Below are 21671 nucleotides of genomic sequence, written 5' to 3' on the forward strand. Positions count from 1 at the left end.
CATGTAATGCTTTGTGAAAATTGGGCAAAAAATCCGCTCTTTTTCTGTTTTTTTGAGTTTCATTTTTGTCTGTTCTCGCTTCGAATCTTAACTCCCAGCCCGCTGCTTCACTTCTAAAATGTGTCTGGTACACCGTACCATGAATGAACATTCCGCGGGCGAGACGGAAAGCAACACAGGTCCCAGGGAGGGCGAAAAAGTGAAAAAAAGAGGGGGGGTCGAAATTTAATGATCGGGATAGTAGATCTAAAGGTTGGAGAAGAACAAAAACACCCGCATTAGGAAAGCACGCGCAAAATGCCTCAATGGTAGAACTTTCAAAACAACGCACCAGGTGCTTTAGCCCACGCTTGTTCCAGTTTTTGCTGAAGGGTCCGCTCGGTTTTTTCTTCATTGCTTTGCGCTGCTTGGTTGAGCCCTGGAGAAGGTACACAAAAAAAAGCCATACCGCTCAATAATCAGTGCAAATGACACACACACACACACACACACACACACACACACACAGAAAGTCAGTTCTTACCTGAGTTTGGCATTGCGACATTTGCTTGCCCTTGCGTCACGGCCGTCAGGGAACGCTGTGCATTCTTCATTGCAGTCAGCTGCTGTGAAGCGCCGTGGGATGCGTTGTCGACAACTTGTTGATTCTATTAACCAAACGGCAAAGTTTAGAATTCGGGCGCGAAAGTGGGCAACACTTTGCCATCGTCACAGGCTGTCAACGCACAACATGACTGCGGTGGAAAATCTCAAGTACACATTCACGCAATCGCGTTAGAGAGCAGAACGGGCGTCAACAAAGGCAGGCAAAAAGCCACGGGCGGGAACTGCCGAGACACAAAATCTGACTAAATTTGGAACATCAACAGCAAGCCGCTTACGTTCGCTCTGGCTCGTTTCGTCGACTGGCTAGCGTCAACATCGTCGAAGGAAGCTGCGGACGCGGTACGCGCGTTCGGCTTCGGATCGGCGGCTGATGCGGGTAGATCCATTTGTGAGTTCGGTTTGGACGACATCACAAACAGGATAGAGACTGAGCCGAGACGCGACGCTTTAGGAAGATGGAATAATTGTAGTTTCCATCGAATCGAAAGCAACGGGGGTTGTTGTAGCGAATGGAAGTCAGCAATGTAGATTCATTGATCCGTCCGTCCACCGCGCTCAGCCGGGCACTTGTAGATCGGCATGGGGAAGAACAAGTCATTCACGTCTGAACTTGAGGTTCACATCGTTACTCATTCAACGACGCCTCCTTGTTGCGATTGAGCTGTGGACTACCCAACTTCATCTGAATCACACAAACGCGTGAGCTGGCCGTATCAACCGGAGAACGCTCTGCGTCGAAATTCTAGCAACCACAAGTACGTTTTTTGTTGTGTTTTTGTCGGCGCAACAGTCCGAGCAAGCACCTTTTTGTGCTTTCCTTTCGTTGAATTTCGAATGGACGAGCACAAAACCAAACAAAGAATGCAACAGAGTCGCTAGGAGCCTCACAACGATTGCACCAAGAGACAAGTTACAGCATTGCACCAATCTCGCGGATGATCAAACCATCCTCGAAGGTTTTCAAAGCTTTGACGAGCTGGGGAAAACTTGGTCTCAGTTCCGGGATCGTGCTCCAGCAACTGAGCATCAAGCTAAATAGATCAGCTGAGCAGTTCTCTGGCATGGGGAGCCGACCACCAGTCTCCAGATGAGCCAGCGCTTCACGGGCCATCCATTTTGCCGTACGGCACTGCGCCGTAACTGCAGCATTCCCCTGCAAGCAAACATCACCACAGATGTGAGAACAATGTGTTGGCCTGCACCATTGCGATAGAGCCTTCGACTTACATGCCGTCACACCAAACGACCACACATCAGACATGGACGAGAACTTTCGGAAAGTCATTGTCTCCGGCGCCATCCACTACAAGGGGGACCAACGGAATGAATACATGTACTGTATCAAACTCGCAACCCTTCCAACACAGCCATTCACCCACCTTCAAAGGAAGTTTGCCTCGTGTTTGCATGCGATAGTAATCGTGCTCGTCGGCCAGCTCGCGAGAAAGTCCAAAGTCGGCAATCTTGACCACCATTCCTTGCCCCACAAGGCAGTTGCGCGCGGCAAGATCTCGGTGCACAAAGTGCAGCGTGCCCAGATACTCCATGCCGAGTGCAATCTGGCGAATGGCATGCACCTGCTCGCTGTGCGTCCACCAAAGCGATTGGGCCTGGGACTTTTGTAGGAGAGTGCGCAAATCGCCATATTGCACAAACTCAAGCAGAACGAGATGGGGCTCGGATTCGAAAAGAGCCGCAAGTAGGCGCACGACATTCGGATGCACGAACGGGGCCATCAACTTCGCCTCGCCTTCAAAGTCCTTGCGGGATTTCTCGTCCGCATCAGACTTCAGAGACTTGACTGCAACCAGCACGGTTGGAGACGCTGTAGGTCCGAGCAAGGTTTGGGCTCGTGGGGGCAGAGCGGTAAACAGCACCTGACCCAGTGAGACGTCGCCAAAGTTACCACTGGCAAGGCGCTTCAAAACGGCCAAGCCTTCACGAACGCGACGAGAATTGCTGCCGGCAACATACACGCCGATATCGTCGTAGACCACCACTGAAGAGGGCATGGAAATCGCTTGGTGCGAAGACTGCGGCTGCTTTTGACCGACCCCAGCGGAAGCTGAGCCGTCATCCTCGTTGTGAGATCCAGTCGAATGGTTCCGATAAGAGACGATCACTTCATCCGCCTCCTGATAGATGGGACCGGCAGAGTTCTTTGGTTTTGGCTGCTTTTGGCCGGCCATGGCAGACGCTGAACCGGCGTCGTTGTGAGGTGGAGTGGATTCGGTATGCGGGGAGACTGACATTTCAACAGCCTCCTGGTGGATGGGACCGGCAGAGTCCTTTGGTCGCATAACCGAACGTTGCGATCGACGACGTCGCATCACGATGAATATCAGTGCAAGTAGCGCAATGACAGTAACACTCACAACAGCAGCAGCGATGGCAGCTGTTGGAGACGAATCTTGCGTGCCGCCGCTGAGTTGTGCAATGGAAGATGCAACGGACGCAGCAGATGCCGATGCGGTCGATGCAACAGAAGCCGAGAGCGCCGAAGTGATTGAGACAATTGAAGCGACTGATGCAGATCTGGTTGAGGCAATTGAGGCAAAGGAGGCAGCCGAGGCAGATTGCATCGATGCGACCGCGGCTACTGAAGTGACTGAGGCGATCGAGTCGGCGCGATCTGGGTTGTAGTCGCAGGTCGACCCGGGGCAGAAGCAAGCGTGGGTGAACGCCATCGTGTAGGTTGCAAGACAGCCAAGATCTGTACGAAATGACGAGCGGATCACGCCAATCGAGAAGCATGAGTTGACGTGCGAGCAGGCAAACGACACAAACGACAAATCGACCTCGACATACCAGCAGGCTTTTGCTCGGTGGCAGCGGTCACAGGCTCGCCCTTGGTATTGGGGTCACAGTTGAAAATAACACGAGTGCATCGGGGAGAAGCGTCAGTGGACTTGAACTCGACCTGAGACGCAATCAACGTTTAGAAACAACTCTTCAATGACCAGACCCTTCTCCTGCAATAGACGTCGCATACAGTGTTGGTGTTGTGGCCATCGGTTGTGCTCATGAAGTTGGTGCCGATAACATAGGTGGAGCCACCAGTAGTAGACTGCTGGCAGACCTGTTGGAATAAAAACAAAAACCCGTCAACCAAAAATGAAGGTGAGCGCTTTTGCATCCATGAAAGCCATCAATGATGGCATTTTAGAATGATCTGTTTTCGAGATGAAACTGCAGCGCAGCAGAAGCGAATGGACGATTGTTGGGAGATTGGCGAGGAGAGAGGCGTGGCAACCAGCATGGCGGGGCAGCTCAGTCGCGGGCAACAGGAATCAGGCATCGGCGATTGCAGCCAGTCAAGACCTCCTTCGCGAGGGCGGTTTAGAGGAGGACTGATGGAAACTCTGAACAAGCCACCATCACCAGCCCATCACCCCCGGGAAAGCAGCCACATTGCGAGCCGACAGACAGCATTCACGCAAACGAACAAACCACAACTCTGCGGTTCTCTTCTCATTTCGTCGTTCTTGGCTTGTGTGCGGTTCCTGCGTGCTCTCGGAGTCGCTGCGGGCGGAAAACACGAACGTTGAATGCTTACAAGATCGGTGGCAACACAGGAGCCAATGTTTTTGCCGAGCCCAGGGCAGAAGTTATAGAGGTAGTTGTAGCCGTCAGGGCCACCAGTCGAGCTCACCCCGGGAATCGACCAAGGCTGCGAGCGGCGGAATTTGGAGACGGTGAAGGACGAACCAGCACTAATTCGAGGAGAGCGCGCGAATCGCGAGGAGAGGAGCGAAGCATGGCAACGACAAAACGGATGAGAAAATCGCAGACGACAAGCAAACAAACAAACAAAAAAAAAAAAAAATCAGTGCCAGTCACACGATGCCCGAATGCGTGCGACTGCGGAAGAGCGGACAAGGAGGAGACGTACGTGGTGGTGTACTTGCAGGCGGTTGAATTCCAGGTGCCTGCGAAGGCCGAGTCGGCGATCGTCAGCACAGCGACGAGGATGAAGACGCTGCATTGGAACAAACCACAAAAGAGAAGAGAGCGATGGCATTGATGAGCCATCGATGGAGACTCCATCATCATCACCACTATCCGCCCCCACTGTTCTCACTACATGAAGACTGGAGAAGCGTGAAATGAAACCAAATCAAACTCGGAAAATCTGCGAAATGCACGCCAAGTTCATCATCATCATCATGGCGCACCTTGTCTGCCGATCTAAGACCAACCATCTCAGTCTCCCACCTCGTGCTTGCTGGTTTGACATGCTGTACGATTGTGTTGGATAGCTCGGAATTTTCTCCTTGTTCAGGCTGACTTCTGAGCAGCTCAGTCCAAACTGCTTGCTTGCTTGATTCGCAGCAGTAAAGCAGCAGCCACTCAAACCCCCCGCCCTCCCCGAGCTCGCTCTCTCGCTCTCCTTCTCTCTCACACTCTTACGCGCACGATGAGGTCGCTGGGAACTGGACTCGTCGGACTGCTCGTTCGCCAGAGTTGCTGGTCATTGCCGTTGCGCCAGTCTTTGCGGCGTCTGCCTCAGTCCTCGCCATCATCGCCATTCTCGTCATCGGCATCATCACCATCACCATCATCATCATCATCTTCATCATCATCATCACTCTTGTCATGCTGCACACTGATCCGCATGTCGCGGTCGGCGGCGGCTGTCCCTCAGTCAGTCACTCGCCAAGCCAGCACGCCATGCGCCGTCACTGTGGCTGTCGGCTGCCTCGCTCAACCACCAACACTATCACCATCGCCATCGCCATCGCCATCGCCGGCAGCAGCCCTGCTCACCAGCCAAGTGCGCCTGCTTCACTCGTCCAATGGCGGTCGGGGTCTCACTCGCTCACTGCTCGCGTCCTCGCTGCCATCCTCATTGTCATCACTGCAACTGCACTCCCTCCGCTCTGGATCGGACGCTGCTTCTGCTGGGCAATTACTGCTGGGATTCACGACGCGCGCTGTCTCCAGGCAGTTTCACTCGAGCTCAGGTACGATCTCATGTTCAGCTGCTCAGAATCGCGTCTGAGCTCACCTTTGACTCATTGCATCTGGTCGAGAATCACAGGCATCGCATTTCACGGAGACTATGAGTACAAAGATCCAACATCACCCGACCAAATGTAAAAAAAAAAAAAAAAAAAAAAAAAACCCTCGCGCTTGTGCTCATGTTTGCTCATGTTGGAGCGTCTTGCATTGAAAGCTAAATCCTGGGCCGGTGTTTGATTGTTGCTGTACACTCAGCGTCAATATCGTGTATGTGGAACGAGACGGGACAAGGCGTAACATTGCGGGAAAGGTTGGCGACAACGTCATGTATCTAGCACATCGTCACAATATTGCACTCGAAGGTGCGTGCGAAGCATCAGTTGCATGCTCAACGTGCCACGTCATTGTTGATGACACGAGCTTTCCAAAACTCCCCGAGTCCAGCGAGGAAGAAGATGTAAGGAGCAGGAGGAAACGCTCTCTGTTGTTGTGGTTTTTTTTTTTTTTTTTTGGCTGTGTTGTTGCGCGCCCTTGAGCTCGTCGTTCAAACACCCCTCTCACGTCATCGGACCGTTTACTTGAAACAGGATATGCTGGACATGGCGCCATTTCTCACGGCAAACTCTCGGCTTGGGTGTCAGATTACGCTCACAAAGGAAATGGAAGGCATGGTCCTGACTCTTCCAAAGGCCACGCGCAACTTTTACGTGGACGGGCACGTTCCCAAGCCACACTAGAGTGTTGTATCGTTGCCTCACCCGTTCTACAATGTGTGCGCTGCGTTTTTGTTTTGGTTTTATCGCTTGGTGGGGACAATTTCCTTGCTTGTGTTAAATTCGAATCGCGCACTGAATGTAGGACGAGTTTATGTTGTGAGAAAGTTCCAACCTTGCACACCGAGTGTACGTCGCGTTTATGTTGTGAGAAACTGATGGGTTTGCTGGTGCGAAGCTCAACGACACTTTTTTTGATCCAAACGTCGAGTTTCAATGCACTGCAGTCGTTGCACAACATGACGCGGTAGATTAGAATGGTGTTTGATCTACTCAGTCAGTCGTGTTTTATTGTTTATTTATTTTCCGCTGAGGAGTCTGAGCTGCATGGCTGAGAGCGGGTTGGCGGACGGCTCGCCTCTGCACCAGTACTTGTGGTAAGCGCAGCCCTCGCTTCGATCGCTCTCTCTATCGTTGGTTTGTTCATACTATTGTACTTGTATCCGTGTTGTTCTCATGGTTGATCCGTCCCCCCCCCCCTTTGTTTGGGTTTGACAGCTCCATCGGGTACAGCACAGACGACCTGCTCGTGCTTCCGGGACCGCCGCCAAGCCTTGCCAGCGCCCTCGCCGAGGCAGACAGTGACACGAGTGGCAGCACTGCACAGTCGGACAGCCGGCCTGCTTGGGCGTGGGTGTGGGCCTGGGCTCCAGGGTGAGTCGACTCGACGGCCGACCGACTGCGCTCTTCACCCTCTGACAGCATTCTCTGCATATTGTCATCAACATTTCGATGTTGTGTGTAACTCTGTATGTGATAGGCTGAAACAGTGGGCGCTCGGTCGAGCAAACTGCGAAATTGCTGCAGCTTTGGAGATTGCCGAGGCCGACGCACTCGTTGCTGCAATCGCTCCTCTGGGTCGCCGAGGTGTCCTATCTGAGACTGACTGCGACTGGATTGTGCGTGTTGGCGGCGACCATGTCATGCGAGCCCTTGCGCACCCGAACAACGGCGTTTCTCAGGTATTGCAAATTTTGGAAATTGGGTCGCCACCAAGCTCGATACGCTTTGCGCTATCTGGTGCATCTGGCTCTATCTGTGCATCTGGCTCTATCTGTGATTCTTGCTTGGTTTGGTGGACGCTTAGATCCAGCAAGCAGTCGACGAACAGCTCGATTGGATCACTGACCGGGTTGCTACAGCTCAGCGACGACTGCGGCTTCATACAGTGATTGGAGCAGCAGTCGCATCGTGCCTTGCCAGCACGCTCTGTCGGACGGCACTTGGATTTCGCAGCTCCGCCATAGGCGCGATGGGCTTGGCAACATGGACTGGGCTTGCGTCGTATCGCTTCCACACCCTGTCTGTTCAAGCCTCGCAAGTCCATTCCGTTCGTGCACAACTCGCTGCCAACTGCAGTCTCACATCTCGCTTTGTCCAGTCGACATCACTACTTCACACAAGGTAGAGCGTTAAACCATTGCCATGTTGTGTGGTTTCGTGCTGAGAATGCCTGCCCGCGGCTTTGGCTAACCCTCATGTGCGCACGCCTATAGACTTGTCCGTGGCATTCGGCGCGTGCGCGAGCTTGGGATTGTGCAGCGAGGGTACTTTGCGTCCGTGGCGGCGGAGCTCCCGCCTGCCTTGCAAATTGTCGCTTCCAGCGAGTCGGTGCGCTTTGGAGCGTCGCTTCGAATTGTGCTTTCAACCACAATGCAGACTTGCATTCAACATCTCTCTTTGGCGGGAGCTGACTCTCTTCAGTCATTTTCTCTGCCGGAACTCTTAGACCCGCCGCAAGCCTATCTCTTCCGCCCGTCGCCATCCGCACCGAAGAGTGCCGCTGATTTGACTTCTCTTGACGCCATCACGACCTTGTTACACGTGTTTCTCGAGCATCGGTCTCAGCTGATGCGTCGCACTGCCATGTTGGCTCTGATCGGAAGCGTTCGCGACACCACCTCAATACAGAGTCTTGGTGTCGCTGTGCCTCGGCTCGTTTCAGAAGAGCAACGGTTGCAGTTTCGTCGAATATTTCCCTGTGTATTACCAAGAATTCTAGCTGATCTGGTTCCGGAAATGGATGCGTTTGCCGACGCTCTCCAGCGAGTTTTCGATCCCGGTGGGTGTCATATTGTGGTACTGGCATCTGCAATGCATGTCTGACGACTGACGTGTTATTTCTTTTCATTCGACGTATGGCTTGTATCGACGCTCCGGGCCTTTTACGTTTTTTTTTTTTTTTGCAATCAAACGCCAGCTCCAATCGCGACATCTCCGAATCCGCCACCGCCCGAGTCTTCGTCGGTCCTGGACGATCTGCGGCGAATTATGATTGCAGCAGAGTGTTTGGCAACCCGATGCGCGCTGTTGGAAGAATCGGCGTCTGGGAAAGGTGAGTGAAGTGAACTTTCGACTTGCCAGTTCTTGTACTCATTTTCTTGCCATTGTTGCGTGCGTTCCTTCGCTTTCTTTCAGACTCTGCCGAAATTTGCAAAACACTCCTTGATAGTGTCGCGTCTTTGGAACACGACGTCAAAGTTGTGAGCGACAGCATGGCGCGCACCCGTCAATCCCTCCAACCTCCAGAGGATGATGCTACTGCGGCTGACGGGACTGCTACAGGGTCCGATAAACCAGCATCTCGAGCGGGTAGGGTCTCGTTTTGTCACTTTGCTGTGGTCGCGTTTCAACAGCATCGCGCGTTTTGACTGATTGAATGATGCTGCCTAGTCGTCGACTTGTTACCCGACTGTGACCAGCCACCATTGCCTTCAGACGACCCCGACTCGTCATTAGATCGTGTCTACGAGGCTACCCTGCATTATGCGAACGATGGCGATGCGGAAGGGGAGGTCGAAATGACTCGCGAGCAGTGGCAGGCAGTCCGGGCCGCTCGAGCCGCACACAGACAAGCGCAGCTCGCCGAGCAGGTATGTGGAACTGGTACTTCATGTAGCCACGCCGGATTGAACTCACGCACGTGGCTGTGTGTGTATGTACCAACCTCCCTTCCCACAAATTACAGGCTCGGCAGGCGCAAGAGCAAGAGGAATTGAATCGCATGGTGCGGGAGCTGCAATCGGTTTTACGTGTTCGCCGGCCGATGACTTGAGGTGCACTGGTGTCTTTTCCTGTTGCGCACACGCGAGTGAAGCTGTCGCGCGTCCGATGTTTGCGCTTCGTTGTGTGAACAATGTCTCGATATTTCATTTCACTTTGAATGTTCATAGTGATCAACTTGCTTGTCAGTCGTCCTTCCTCCCCTACTTTTTCTTGATATCGACCATGTTCAGTTGTTTGGCGATCGTCGGCAAGAGTGTAAGAACTGCTCAAATCCTCACATTGAGATTGACCGACCAGTCCGACTGACCATTTCCCCCCCCCTCCCCCGCCGTCCCGCTTCCACTCACTCACACATGCGCATTCACATTCACATGCAGAACGAGCCTTTGTTCCTCAAGTCCTTCCACCGCGCCCAGGACGGCGCAGGAGCGGCTTCCACTGCTGCTGCTGCTGCTGCTGCTGCTGCTGGTGCTGCTGGCTCTGGCTCTGGAGCGTCTGCAGCAGTCCCAGGCTCGGACTCGGATCTCAAGTACCACTACATTGTGCACACTGCACTTGACGTTGTGGAGGAGAAAGGTAACAAGAAAGCAACGCGACTGGAAGAGGTCATCGCTCTGGCTCTGGCTTTGGCTTTGGCTTTGGCTTTGGCTTTGGCCACCCAGCAAACCCGGCACTGCCACACTGCAGACCAAGATGAGATGAGATTGTGCCATGGGTTGGTGCATCCAACCCCATTCGCGACGGTCGCTTTGTCAAAGGGCTTTGATGTCAAATGGTCGGTGTTCTCAATCTGCGCTCAGACAACCAACTCACTCTGGGTTCCAATCTTGCATCATAGTGACGACCATCACGAAAGTCGCATCCGAGCTCTACCTCGGCCTGCTGTACCCTGCAGAAGAGTACAAAGTGTAAGACCACGACAACAGCGCGCGATCGTCCAACCGATGAAATGAAATTGTGGTGGCTTTGTGTTCTGAGATTTGTTTTTTGGATGCTCGTCACGCTTTTTGCAGATATGGCTACGTTACAAACACTCGCGTCAAACTAATCGCCGTGTGGGAAGAAGGAAACCCTGCGTTGCGAGAAATGGACGTGCGATCGGTGAGGCTTTGATCTTTGTTTCGCTTAACGTCAAGCAAATTTTACTAACCCCCCGACTTTCACCCACTCGCAGTTCTTCCGAAGACTCCACGATATTTACGCAGACATGCTGTGCAATCCATTCTATACCCCCGGCGACAAAATCACGGCAGTTTCGTTTGACAAGCAAGTCGCGGCGTTGAATCAAGCAACCTAAAATATGCTTTTTGTTGATCGGCAGTTTTGATGCACATGTTGAAGCAATTGCAAATTTGTACAGCAAGATTGTGCAACAAACGAAACCAACAGCCCAAAAACAAGCTGCAACTCTACGACTGCGAACGGAAGCTGTGCAGCCAGCTCTTCCACGGCTCTTGCATCAGCGCGCGAGCCTGCGAGTTGGGCAAGGTGCCGTACACCACCACTCCACCAAGCCCGGGTGGGGCAGAAGAGACCAAGATAAAGTTGGGCAGCGGCGGAGGCGCGCCATGAAGCAAAAAGAAGGGGTGTCCAGTCCCAAAATCGGCACCAAAGACTGGAAAATGTGCCCAGTGCGTGAGAATGGTGCCATTGCGGAGAAGATCGGCGCCAATCATCATTCGACTCATGTCGTTCTCGTCTGCCTGGCGCTGGAGCCAAGAAATATCCGCATTGAACTGTGTTTCGCCGTTGGATTGGACGGTGGCGTGCAAATGCTGCACAATGCGATGGAAGGGCTCGTTGCTCAACTCGTCCACGCCCATCGTCACGCTGGCTTGTAGTGTGGCGGCGGTGCCGTACAGATCAGGAAGGCTCGCTTTACGATTCCGCATGTTCATAAACATGTGCATGTGAACGGGCGAGTGCAGGGGCAGCTCTCTGAGTTTTGCCGTGATGCGCCACATGTGCGCTGCAAGCACGTCGTTTGTCGTCACGTACTCGCCAGGGGACAGGCCTGCGCTGGCAGCGTGCTTCATGTTTGCAATCTCGGCGTCAGTGAAGTGGATGGCAAAACCACCTGTCGTCAAAGAAGACGCCAAAGCGCGAGCTGCAAAGATGGGGAACTTGAGCACTGACACTTGCTGCATGGTGCGTCGGGGCGACTCTGAGGGCAGGTCGGCAAAGTCGTCCTGCAAGCGCTGCAGCTCGTCCAAGGCGATTCCGTCCATCATTTTGCTCGTCTCAAACACGCAGCGCGGAATGGCAGTCGCAGCGGCGGCCATATCTTGGTGCACATCACTCCAGTCCTTGAAGAAGCGGAAAAAGCCGGATCCGTCCATGACTGCATGAATGATGCACAGTCCGATGATGGTAATGTCGGGGTTGTCAACCAGCCGGCATACGTGGACCTTGATCAGCGGGTGATGGATGGCGCCGCTCGTCGAAAACTTTAATTCGGGAACGGCGATCGCTCCCACTGTGAATGCGCGCATGAGCGGGTCTTCCAGCGAGAGTGCGTCGACGGGGACGTTTGCGAGCTGCCCGACAATGAACGGAAAGCCCTCGTTGGAGCATCTGACGGCAATCCGCGAGCGCAGGCCCGTCGCTTGGTTGAGTGCAGACGGCGCCTTGACAATGCGCCCGGTGAGGTGCGGGTAGAGCTCTGTGACTGTGCGGGCGAGCGACTTGAGCAGCGCCGCCGGGCTGAGCGACCCGCGAAATGCCCACCCGACGCCGATACCGTCAAACTGGGCGCAAAACTGGTCAACGGGCGACAGTGGCAGGAATGCGCACTCGGTTGGCGCAGGGGCAGGAGCTCTGGCAGCACTGGCAGCACTTGGCTCGTCGGGCTGTGCTGATGGCGGCGGCGGCGGCGGCTTGGAGAAGAGCGCATCGACGAGCCCGGACAAGAACGACCCCGCCGAGCCAGCGGACGTGCCTGCGCTTGAGCTTGGGTCTGTGCTTGTGCTTGTGCTGGTGGACGGGGCTGCGGGCTGCGGCAGTGCGAGCGTCACAAAGCCGGGTGGAAATTCGCGCGGCGACTTCTGAGCGTCCCAGCGAACGACATGCGACTCGACTGCAGCGAAGAGCGGCGGCGGTGGCGATGGCGGCATGATGATGCTTTGTGTGGCGAGGAGTGGTGCTATTGTTTGAGACTTGTTCGCAGTTGAGGAGAGGCTCGGAAGGAGAAGGTGGGAAAACGACGAACGAGGGGCGCGAAGAAGGTGTGGAAAAGGTGTGACTTGTGACGGACTTGAAACAAGGATGAGTGAAAAGATGAGTGAAAGGATGAGGGAATGACTGAGTGAATGAGTGAATGAGTGAATGAATACAAATGTGATCGAAAGCGGTGAAGGAAGAAAAAGGTGTGATTGTGCTTCGGATTGGTGCGTTTGAGGTGGTCAGAAGCGCAGACAAACACGACTGGATTTTGAGAGCACGGCAACGACAAGGACCCGGGGGGGGGGGCGCGAGCTGCAATCCTTGTGAAACCAACCCAACGAGCAAGGGCGAAGAGAGAAAAAAACAAAAGAACGAGACAGGCTTCGAGAGCATCCGTTCATTGTGAATACCGGCTCGAAGAACTGGTCATGGAGATGAAAGCATCAACATTCATACAGATCAAACGCATACACTTGCACAGCAGCACCGAGTCATGGTGCACACGAAGAGATTGGAAAGAAGCAACCAAACCAAAAAGACGTCCCGTTCAATCTCGGCTAGCACCGAGTGCACACCAGAATGTCAACCCGGTCTTGTTGTTGTTGACACCATTGTGTGTGTTGTGCGTCGCCTTTGAGAGCTGCGAGGCGCCTGACAGCAGAGTCGGGATTGCTGAACGAATCATGGTCCAGTTGGCGTTGCTTTTCGCAGAAATGCGCGTGCGTTACGACGATCGCGCATCATACTGTGCATCATAGAACATCCAGCGCGCTGTTCCATCCATTGCCGGATGTGCAGCGGCGGGGAGGGTTGCTCTGACTGAGCATGTACGTTTGATTGATGTAGAACGACGAGGCCTTCTCGCCCTGCCGTTCAAACTTGGAGGCAACACTATGAACGACGGTGACCACGCAGAGTGTGTGTGCATGTATGCCCTACTTGGACACCGGGGTGGTGGTGGTGGTAATGGTGCGCCTCTCGTTCTGCTGCTCTTGCTCGAGCTGCACTGTGAGCGCGGCCTGTCTGTCCAGCTCGCGGCGGTTTTCTAGTTTGCGCTGCTGGCGTTCGAGATCGCGCTCGATGCCCATTCGCAGGCGCTGACAAAAGCCAAGCCAAGCAGAGTGAGTGAGTGAGTGAGTGAGTGAGCGAGTGAGCACATGTTGGATGCTGGGGCAGATGCAACGGCACCTGAGAAGAGTTAACCACACTCTCACACTCTCGCTCTATTGACTTTGATGGTGATGATCATGACGATGAGGTTGGTGGCTCACCTCGCGATCGGACTGCTGGTTGGAGTGCACATAGTAAATGATGCCAACGGTCGCTGCAGTCGACACGGCGAGAAAGGACTTTGCAGCAAACGACATTGTTGGATGGCAATTCTAAGACTGGATCTGAGGGCAATACAATATCATGCACCAAATGCAGTCGTAGATCTAGTATGCCTGATCCTTTCCACCGTCAGCTCGGCTGATCATTTGTGTTTTTTTTTTCCAAATCAACAACAACAACAACAACAACAACAACAACAACAACAACAACAACACGGTTACACAAAAGCTGAAGAGATGCGAAGGATCAGACCTCCTGCTGATGGCTTCAAAATTGCGATTTCGCGATTTGGCAGCTTGCTTGGTCGTCGATCTCAGCGAGCGCGGTGAGTTTGACTCTTCCTTCCGCGAGTTGTGTCAGCGGAAGATTGACCACCGACGTTCTCGCTCGCAGGCTCAAGAGCATAAGGCCACTGGAGCACTTTGTCGCTTGGAACGGCTGCGAGCGGGTACTCCACTGTCTCTGTGATAGTGGTCGTCTTGCCATCCACGGTTTCGGTCCACGTCACCTTGATCGGCTTGCCGGCGCTCGCCTTCAAGAACTGGCGCAAGTCGCTCACACGCTCAAACTGGATCGACGATTTTCGACTATGGAAAACGACCTTAGCCATGCTGCGGGCCTGCTCCAAGGTTGTTGTGTCCGCGTAGAACTCAGTCGCCATGCGAGCGACACTGCTGAGGTGCGGGTTGTAGCTCCAAAAGACTAAAGTTCGCAAGCCAGTGAGTCACAGGCAACGAAACAAAGCGATATCGCGCCCAAAGCCACTTACTGTCAGCAATAGCGTTAAAGCCGGAAGTGAACTCTTTCATCCCGGCTCGGTCCAACACAAACGATCGTGGATCGAGCTTGTTTGAGCTGAGCCTGGCCATGCGCGACGTTGTCAGCAACGCCACGACCGCTGACTGCTGTTGATCGTCCGGCAGTGCGGCTCTTGCCTTTTGCAGGTAGAGATTCTGGTCTGTATGCGACGAGGTCGACTCGACTTGATGCAGCTTGCACTGCAGGGCCAAAGTGACTGGCAGATATTTTCTCTAAAGTGTCACCCACCAAATGAGTCAAAGCCCTCACGCATCCTTCACAGCCAAGAATGCGAATGGCGTACATCGATCTTCTCATGGACAATGGCCCAGCCGTCAACACCTTGGCGGTTTTCAGGGCAGAGGGTGATGCGGCCTTCGGCCGGAGCTGGCGTCGATTTTCCGTTAGTTTCCGCGAAACGGCTGCGGCGCCAAACTTGCGCGTTGACGAACAAGTCGAGGGGAGAAGGGCCAGGGACGGTTCCAGGAAGAGCAGCTCGGATCGACACCCACCGAGCATCGGGATCCCTTTTGAGAGTCAACGCGACCGCCAGCAAGATGCGCAGATTCAAGATCGTGACACAGAACGGCTCCCAGCCTTGCCACTGGCCAGTCGTGGCGATTGACTCAAAACTTTTGAGCGTCTTGAGTAATTCGTTGGTCGCGTCGACCCAAGGACCGTTCAGGCCGTCTGAAACAAATAAACACAAAGGCTGTGAGACGAATGCAGGAAATCTTGTGAAACAGCGAACAAACCCCGACGACCGCGTACCGTGGGCGATCAAACTAATCAAGTCCACTCGTGGAAACAAAAGTAGCTGGTTGTCGCGTGACCTGAAGAGCAAGCCAAGCGCCACCAACTCGTCCGCAACAATGCCAGCAATGTCAGACGCACCATCGCAGAGTGACATGAGCTTGAGGAACAGCTGGTTGGTGATCTCGGTTTTTCCGAGAGTGTCAGCTGTTTCAGAGGCCAGTGCAATGACAGATCTGGGCAAACCAGCCACATTTTGAATCTTGCGCATCAATTGTCCGTCAAACCGCCAGTGGGGAGACACAATTTTCCCTTCCGCGAGCGCGTTCTGCTCGAGCTCTTCGAGCAAGCCGGCCGTGGCTGACCCAGACAGGGGGGCAACATCAACCGGCGCAACGGGGATGGAGGAGCCAATACCGAGTACACGAGAAATCGCACTGCTCAGCTGCTCCGACTTGGTCCCAGCAACCATCATCCACGTTGGGGTCCAGAAAGTCCGGCAAATACCCTGCAGCGGACCCAGAGCTTGAGCCCAGAATCGTCGTGCAAGTTGCATGTCCGCTGCAGGCTTTTTGTCGCCCGTGACAGCTCGCAAGCTCTGGCAATCCGCCAACTCGTACTTGGGATCAACGCGCGCATTGAGAAGACGAGTGGCCTCGTCAATCGCAATAAAGATGTGAAGCTTGGCAGGATCAATGGTGCGTTTCGTTGCTTCCGTTCGGCGGATCAGATCCATCGCGGCCTTGACAGAAATGTTGGCCACGGTGTCCAACTCAGGGGTTGCAAAGTAGCTGCCCAAAAGCCGCTTGGCGATGGCATGTTCCGGGTGGCGTTTCTGCCTCGGTTGTTGGGTTCCAGCCCGTGCCAAAACTGCCATTGAAGGTCAAAAAGAGGCACAAGTACGGCACCTCGGGTAGACAGACCGTTTCATGCCCAATCCGTTGGGTCATGGAGCGGCATGCTGGGGCCACAACAGTTTGCAGCGTCTCCAAACACATCCTAGTCTTGCCACAGCCAGGCAGTGCCGCGGCGAGCGCAACAGGATAGATTGTTCGGTCGTCGGCACGCTGATGCACACGCAGACGAAATGTTGTCACCAGCCGACGGAGGGATGCCAGTGTGCTCTCGCGATCCTGGAGGGTGTAGTTGTGTGCTTGCATGGCACTCCTCTACCAATTCCAACGCTGTGAGTAAAACTCATGCGTTCACAGGACACACACGCCATCCAACTTACAATCGCCTGATCAGGTCGCGGAGCCAAGTTCGGGAATGTTGACTCAAGTGCCTTTTGAAGCACATCTGCCGTCGCAATCAGTGCTGTGGGATCAGAAGGGACTGCATGCGTCACAAATCCACACGACCAATCGTGAGCGAAAACACAGACACAGACACACACACACACACACACACACACACACACACACACACACACACACACACACACACACACACACACACACACACACACACACACACACACACACACACACCACATACCAGCGATGTTCGTTGCAGCAAGCTGCAGTCGCAGCTGTTCGACTAGCTGGTCGGTAACTAGCTTGGAATCAAGCTCGACGTTCAGCACCTCAAGCAAGTCAGCTCCCAACCAATTGCGGACCACCAGCTTGGCACAGCTGAGAGGTAATTCCAACTCCAGGAGTGCAGCTGCGGCATCGGTTTTCTGCTCGACAGTTGAAGCAACAGTGCCCGCTTGTTGACCATCCAAAAGCTGCTTGAGCTTGGCGCGTTGGGCAGGCTGGGCGGCGAGTTGTGAAATTGGCGCCAAATCGACTGAGACGCCAAGACATGCGGCCAACGCGCGCAGCTGTTCACTGTCCAAATGCAATAAAAGCAAAGTCAGTCAAACCAAGACAAAGACAACTCCAGTGTGATGAGTAGGGCAATCAAATTCATTACTTGAACGTTGCTGGAGCTGGATTCGGGGCCTGTCCAAAACACGAGGAAGAAAAAAAGGTGAAACAACTGGTCAGTACCTCCCGTCCTTGCCACCATCACCGTCAAAGTCGATGCTTTAGTCTTTGTTGACTAAATTACACAAAGGGTGCGTCGCGAGGAGGGACAGCTGGAAAAGCAGAAAGAAAGGAAAAACAAAAAGCAACCAAAACAAAACAAAAAAAGGCGCCAAGAATTGCCAAGAATTGCCAAGAATCGCCAAGAACTGATCGATGCATGTCGTTCGACCCCAGTTTCGATGGAAAGAGTCGGTGAAAGTATCAAAGATGAATCGCGGAAGTGTTTCTTGCGGGTGGCAGAGTGCACGATAGAGTGGAGCTGGGAGACCCTTGAGGAGGCCTTCGCGGCACTTACAGCCATGGGTGCGAAAGCAACGAAATAGACTGAAGTGAAACAGATTTTGTTTCTCTTTTGAGAAGTGATTGTTTTCCTCCAATTCCGAACCTTGCCCATCATGATCCAAAATCCAGTGCGAGTATGATCGAGTTTTGAAATTTCTCCCCGGGGGTAGAAGGGGACGGGGAAAGGGGCAGAGATCAGGCTCAACGATGACAAAGAGCAATCACAGACACACTGAGCTTGTTACGAACTGGGCTCATCCCAAATCGGTCTTCCCCTCATTCTACACTGTGTTCTTAGTAAACGATACCTCCGCATACTTTTCGTACGCTTCAGTAGTGATTTTAGGTCAAGTTCCGGGTAAGGTCGTAACAGTTTCGCTCAGACTCTCGTGTTCTTCTTCTTCTTCGTCCTCCGCTTCGTTCTCCTCGTATGACTGTTGCTTTTCATCATTGCTCTGATTTTGTTCACATCTGTATTCGTCACTCTTTTTTTTTGTTTCTTTATTCAACTTTCCTTCTTTCCGTTGTTTCACTTTTTCAAAAAAAAAAATCAAAGAAAGCCGAAACGGTTTGAAACCATTTTCACTTTCCTTCACTTTTTTCTTTGTTGCTTTCGTTTTCTTCTTCCTTTTCTCCTTTCAGCACTTCTTTTTTCACTTTTTCGCTGAATTCACCATTCAATAACATCATCGACCTGGAACGACACAGCGAGCAGTGCTTTGTCGTTGCAGTGATCCAAAAGAAACCGTCAACCATCCCAGCTCCGTACAACGAGGCCAAACAGAACTTACCGATGGAGAACGAAGCACCACAGCAACAGCAGCAGCAACCACAAGAACCAGCACAGCCTGTGCTGGCACTGGACTTGTCCATCTGCGACTTTGCAGCGGACGAGGCGGCGGCCGCGTCGGGCGACATGGACTTCATGTGGGACTGCGATGCGCCAGGCTTCACCGACTTTACAAGCGAGCAGGAGGCTGCTGCGGACGGCGCCGACAGTTGGTTTGGTGAGTGCAGTGATGTTGTTGGCTTCCTACTCATGCATGCAGCGGCGAGCCGTTGTGAGTGAGAGTGGATTGGGTTTTGAAAAAAAAAAAAAAAAAAAAAAAAAGAGCAAACGAGCGGGAAAAAACGACCTGTCAAAAATTTATGAAACCGTTTCAAAAAAAAAAAAAAAAAAAAAAAAACAAGATGAAATGGGGAAAATCAATGCAGAATCAACAGCCGATGAGTGAATGTTGGATGATCGAAAACGAACACTCGACAAAGCCAACACTGCAGACGGAAAAAGAGAGAGCAGACCGTTTGCTAAACCAACGCAAAATGCCTTGAACGCTGACAGACAAGCTGACTGCTGCCAACGCCGAAGCAGGCGGCCGGCCCAAGACAAGCTCTGCACACAAGCGCTCAGCTGCGCCCCGCTCATTCATTGAAAACGGGCGCGGAACAGCGGCAAACGAAGCCTCCATCGAATCGTCGCCGTTGGCTGACGTGCCTGCCATCCCATCTACCACTACTGCCACTACCACGACAGCTGCGACTGCACGAGGTGTTCTCAACGCACAACTGGTGCCAATGCACTTGCGTCAACTGGCTACAGAACCCATGATGGTGGATGCATCGCTTCCGCCTGCGACTCCTGCCGCACGTCGTGGTGCTCCGGGTTTGCCCCCTGGCTCCGTCCGTGCAGCTGCAGCGTCCCACCAGCCGATCGTGCAGTCCACCCCGAGTTATGCCAGACCGTTGACACGACCGCAGCAACCTGGCACTGCTGCTGCTGCTGCTGCTGGACAATCGCGCATTGCCCAGTACCCTCGCCCAACTGTGAACGCCCCGGCTTCGACCATCCGAAATCCAACGATCGCAACAAGCAGCGCTCGACCTCTGCTCACCGTCCCAATCACCCCTTCCTTTGGCCGTCCGCGAGGAGCACCCGCCGCCGCCGCTGCTCCTGCTGCAACTCCCGCTTACGCTCGTCAACAGACTACTGCTCACAACCAAGCTCGCGGCCTCTTCCCACCCTCCACTCCTGCATCCAACAACAACAGCAACGGGAGAAGCCAGTACCCGAGCGCAACGCCTGCCTCTGTGCGTCGAGCCAGGCTCCAGACCGAGCCACACATCACCGTACCCATCACGCCCGAGTTTGTGCGACGCGAGCGCGCCCGAGTGTCTGCTCGCCAGGGGCTGTCGTCTGAGGATTTGGAGCTGCAACGAATTATGAGGGAGCGCGAGGAACTTCAGCGCGCCCGGCAGGCTTCGCGCTCTGCGCTCACTCGCTCTCTGAATGGGCTTTCGAGCTACATGCCCGTTCGCTCCACTGTCCCGCTCACAGAGCCGCAAGAGTTCCAGTTCTCCACCTCAACTCGTTCTCGATCCCGGAGCTCGAGCGTGTCTTCCTCTTCCTCCGCCAACACATCTGTGATGGAAGATTCTGTCGCCACCACAGTGCGCGGAATGAACAGGTCGCGCTCTGGCAGCGTCTCCTCCGCTACAGGCGCTGGTGCGATGACCAGCCTGCCTCGGTTTGCCATGCCCACTGCCAGCGTTGCTGCTCGCAACGGCAACTCGAGTGCCCCGGCCCGCGCGCCGTCTGCGGCTCCCGCGTCTTCTCGCGTCACACAGCCAGTGCCGTTCCAGTTTGCCTCTTCTTCCCGCGGTACCCGTGCCAGCGATTTGACTACGATTCCTCAGCAAAACCACGCTGCCGCTCGTCCCTCCAATCCGCAAGTTCGATCGGTCCAGCGCCGCGAACTGACCGTGCCCATCTCGCCAAAGCTCTCCAAGAGTCATCGCTCTCGTCGTGAGCCAGCCTTGTCGTCAGAGGAGCGCCAATTGCAGGAGATTGAAGCAGCGCGGGAGAAGATGCGAGCTCGTGCGACAAGTGCACCGACGCATGCATCCACCTCGAGTCGCCAAGTTGCTGTTGTTCGTCGCGAGCTCACAGTCCCTCAGTCTCCCATGCTTTCCACGCGCTTCCGCAACACTGATCGCCAACGGAATGTGCCAGCCGAGTCTGAATCCCATCGCCTACCAGCGCCTGTTCCCGCTATTCGTCGCCAACAAGCGCCAGCTGTCAGTCGGCCAGTCGAACGCAGCGAGCCACGCATCACCGTGCCGCAGTCACCCATGTTTGCTTCGCGAGCGTTGCAAATGGCCCGCCAGCAGCGACAGGAAAGCACGGCTACCTCTGCACCGATACCCGCATCGGTCTCCCGCAGGACGTCTGCTCGCCCCAGCATGCCGCGATCTGCCTTTTCCAGGGCGATTCAAGAAGCAGCGGCAGCAGCAGCATCAGCGCCAGTTGAATCCGACATGCCCACCGTCGATCACGCCGAACCGGAAGAGGAGCAGGCTGCCTGCCGCGCTGATTGCAGTTTCGAGGGCGAAGATGCCGAGCTGAGCAGGCTGCCTCAAACGCCGCTGTCAACGGGCTTGAGCTGCACCTCACGGCCAGACCTCGAAGAGAATGGCTGGCAAGAGCGTCTGGCGACCCAGCGACACGACCGAATTCCCTTCAGCGTTGTCGCTTCGAACGCGTCCATTGTCGTTCCGTTCCCGTCAACGAAATCCCCTTTTCTTAGTCGCAGCAACTCCCTCTGCGTGCAATCAGAACTGAACGACGTGTCCGCGTTGCAAGGCGAGATGGCGGATGACGACGATGACAGTGTTGTGCGTCCCTCTGCCCAACGTCCCTCCGCCCAACACTGGGACCAAGTTGTGTGCTAAAAGCAAAATGTTGATAAATGTGCGATTTTTTCCATGGTGCATCCGTTTTATGTGTGTGTTGATCCCAAGCCGATTTCTTTGTTAGTAAATGTGTTGAAGACTGAAGTTTGGACTTTTTTGGTGTTTTGCTTTCATGTTCAGTTTCCCCCCCCCCCAATAACCTGAAACATGCTTGCAGGAAAGATACGAGAAACATCTCATTGCACAGTATCTGCCAATCCAAACAACACCACGG

The 21671-nt window shown here is 54.0% G+C and overlaps 9 protein-coding genes across 9 annotated transcripts; 4 read left to right on the forward strand and 5 right to left on the reverse strand.

The window, feature by feature from the left end:
• Window positions 1-225: 225 nt before the first annotated feature.
• CAOG_05795 (hypothetical protein) lies at window positions 226-992 on the reverse strand (the record flags this gene model as incomplete). The annotated part of the gene is made up of 4 exons (XM_004345335.1): window positions 226-246; window positions 332-418; window positions 564-647; window positions 882-992. 4 exons carry the CDS (start codon window positions 990-992, stop codon window positions 226-228), a joined length of 303 nt encoding a protein of 100 aa, XP_004345385.1.
• Window positions 993-1706: 714 nt separating this feature from the next.
• On the reverse strand, window positions 1707-5135 carry CAOG_05796 (tyrosine-protein kinase transforming protein ros; the record flags this gene model as incomplete). The annotated part of the gene is made up of 8 exons (XM_004345336.1): window positions 1707-1759; window positions 1834-1909; window positions 1986-3319; window positions 3415-3526; window positions 3599-3685; window positions 4163-4319; window positions 4499-4585; window positions 5017-5135. 8 exons carry the CDS (start codon window positions 5133-5135, stop codon window positions 1707-1709), a joined length of 2025 nt encoding a protein of 674 aa, XP_004345386.1.
• An 86-nt stretch (window positions 5136-5221) lies between these two features.
• CAOG_05797 (ferredoxin 1-like protein) lies at window positions 5222-6305 on the forward strand (the record flags this gene model as incomplete). Its single annotated transcript, XM_004345337.1, has 4 exons — window positions 5222-5570; window positions 5648-5702; window positions 5824-6025; window positions 6156-6305. The coding sequence occupies 4 exons, from the start codon at window positions 5222-5224 to the stop codon at window positions 6303-6305; spliced, it is 756 nt and encodes a 251-aa protein (XP_004345387.1).
• Window positions 6306-6668: 363 nt separating this feature from the next.
• CAOG_05798 (hypothetical protein) lies at window positions 6669-9340 on the forward strand (the record flags this gene model as incomplete). The annotated part of the gene is made up of 9 exons (XM_004345338.1): window positions 6669-6718; window positions 6840-6995; window positions 7102-7303; window positions 7429-7745; window positions 7838-7952; window positions 8046-8403; window positions 8542-8676; window positions 8760-8933; window positions 9015-9340. The coding sequence occupies 9 exons, from the start codon at window positions 6669-6671 to the stop codon at window positions 9338-9340; spliced, it is 1833 nt and encodes a 610-aa protein (XP_004345388.1).
• Window positions 9341-9547: 207 nt separating this feature from the next.
• Window positions 9548-10747, forward strand: CAOG_05799 (hypothetical protein). The gene is made up of 5 exons (XM_004345339.2): window positions 9548-9602; window positions 9725-9923; window positions 10186-10255; window positions 10361-10448; window positions 10522-10747. The coding sequence occupies exons 1-5, from the start codon at window positions 9570-9572 to the stop codon at window positions 10642-10644; spliced, it is 513 nt and encodes a 170-aa protein (XP_004345389.1). The 5' UTR covers window positions 9548-9569; the 3' UTR covers window positions 10645-10747.
• Window positions 10650-12640, reverse strand: CAOG_05800 (hypothetical protein). Its single transcript, XM_004345340.2, has one exon. The coding sequence runs from the start codon at window positions 12458-12460 to the stop codon at window positions 10757-10759; it is 1704 nt and encodes a 567-aa protein (XP_004345390.2). The 5' UTR covers window positions 12461-12640; the 3' UTR covers window positions 10650-10756.
• A 550-nt stretch (window positions 12641-13190) lies between these two features.
• On the reverse strand, window positions 13191-13876 carry CAOG_05801 (hypothetical protein; the record flags this gene model as incomplete). The annotated part of the gene is made up of 4 exons (XM_004345341.1): window positions 13191-13254; window positions 13341-13400; window positions 13449-13606; window positions 13781-13876. 4 exons carry the CDS (start codon window positions 13874-13876, stop codon window positions 13191-13193), a joined length of 378 nt encoding a protein of 125 aa, XP_004345391.1.
• Window positions 13877-14044: 168 nt separating this feature from the next.
• Window positions 14045-17726, reverse strand: CAOG_05802 (hypothetical protein; the record flags this gene model as incomplete). Its single annotated transcript, XM_004345342.2, has 9 exons — window positions 14045-14543; window positions 14611-14872; window positions 14944-15329; window positions 15411-16227; window positions 16301-16561; window positions 16627-16727; window positions 16890-17224; window positions 17310-17338; window positions 17721-17726. 9 exons carry the CDS (start codon window positions 17724-17726, stop codon window positions 14155-14157), a joined length of 2586 nt encoding a protein of 861 aa, XP_004345392.2. The 3' UTR covers window positions 14045-14154.
• A 480-nt stretch (window positions 17727-18206) lies between these two features.
• On the forward strand, window positions 18207-21541 carry CAOG_05803 (hypothetical protein). The gene is made up of 2 exons (XM_004345343.2): window positions 18207-18714; window positions 19050-21541. The coding sequence occupies exons 1-2, from the start codon at window positions 18501-18503 to the stop codon at window positions 21434-21436; spliced, it is 2601 nt and encodes an 866-aa protein (XP_004345393.1). The 5' UTR covers window positions 18207-18500; the 3' UTR covers window positions 21437-21541.
• The last annotated feature ends 130 nt before the right edge of the window (window positions 21542-21671 follow it).

Source organism: Capsaspora owczarzaki (assembly GCF_000151315.2).
Source record: "Capsaspora owczarzaki ATCC 30864 unplaced genomic scaffold supercont2.10, whole genome shotgun sequence".
NCBI classification, from domain to species: Eukaryota; class Filasterea; order Ministeriida; family Capsasporidae; genus Capsaspora; species Capsaspora owczarzaki.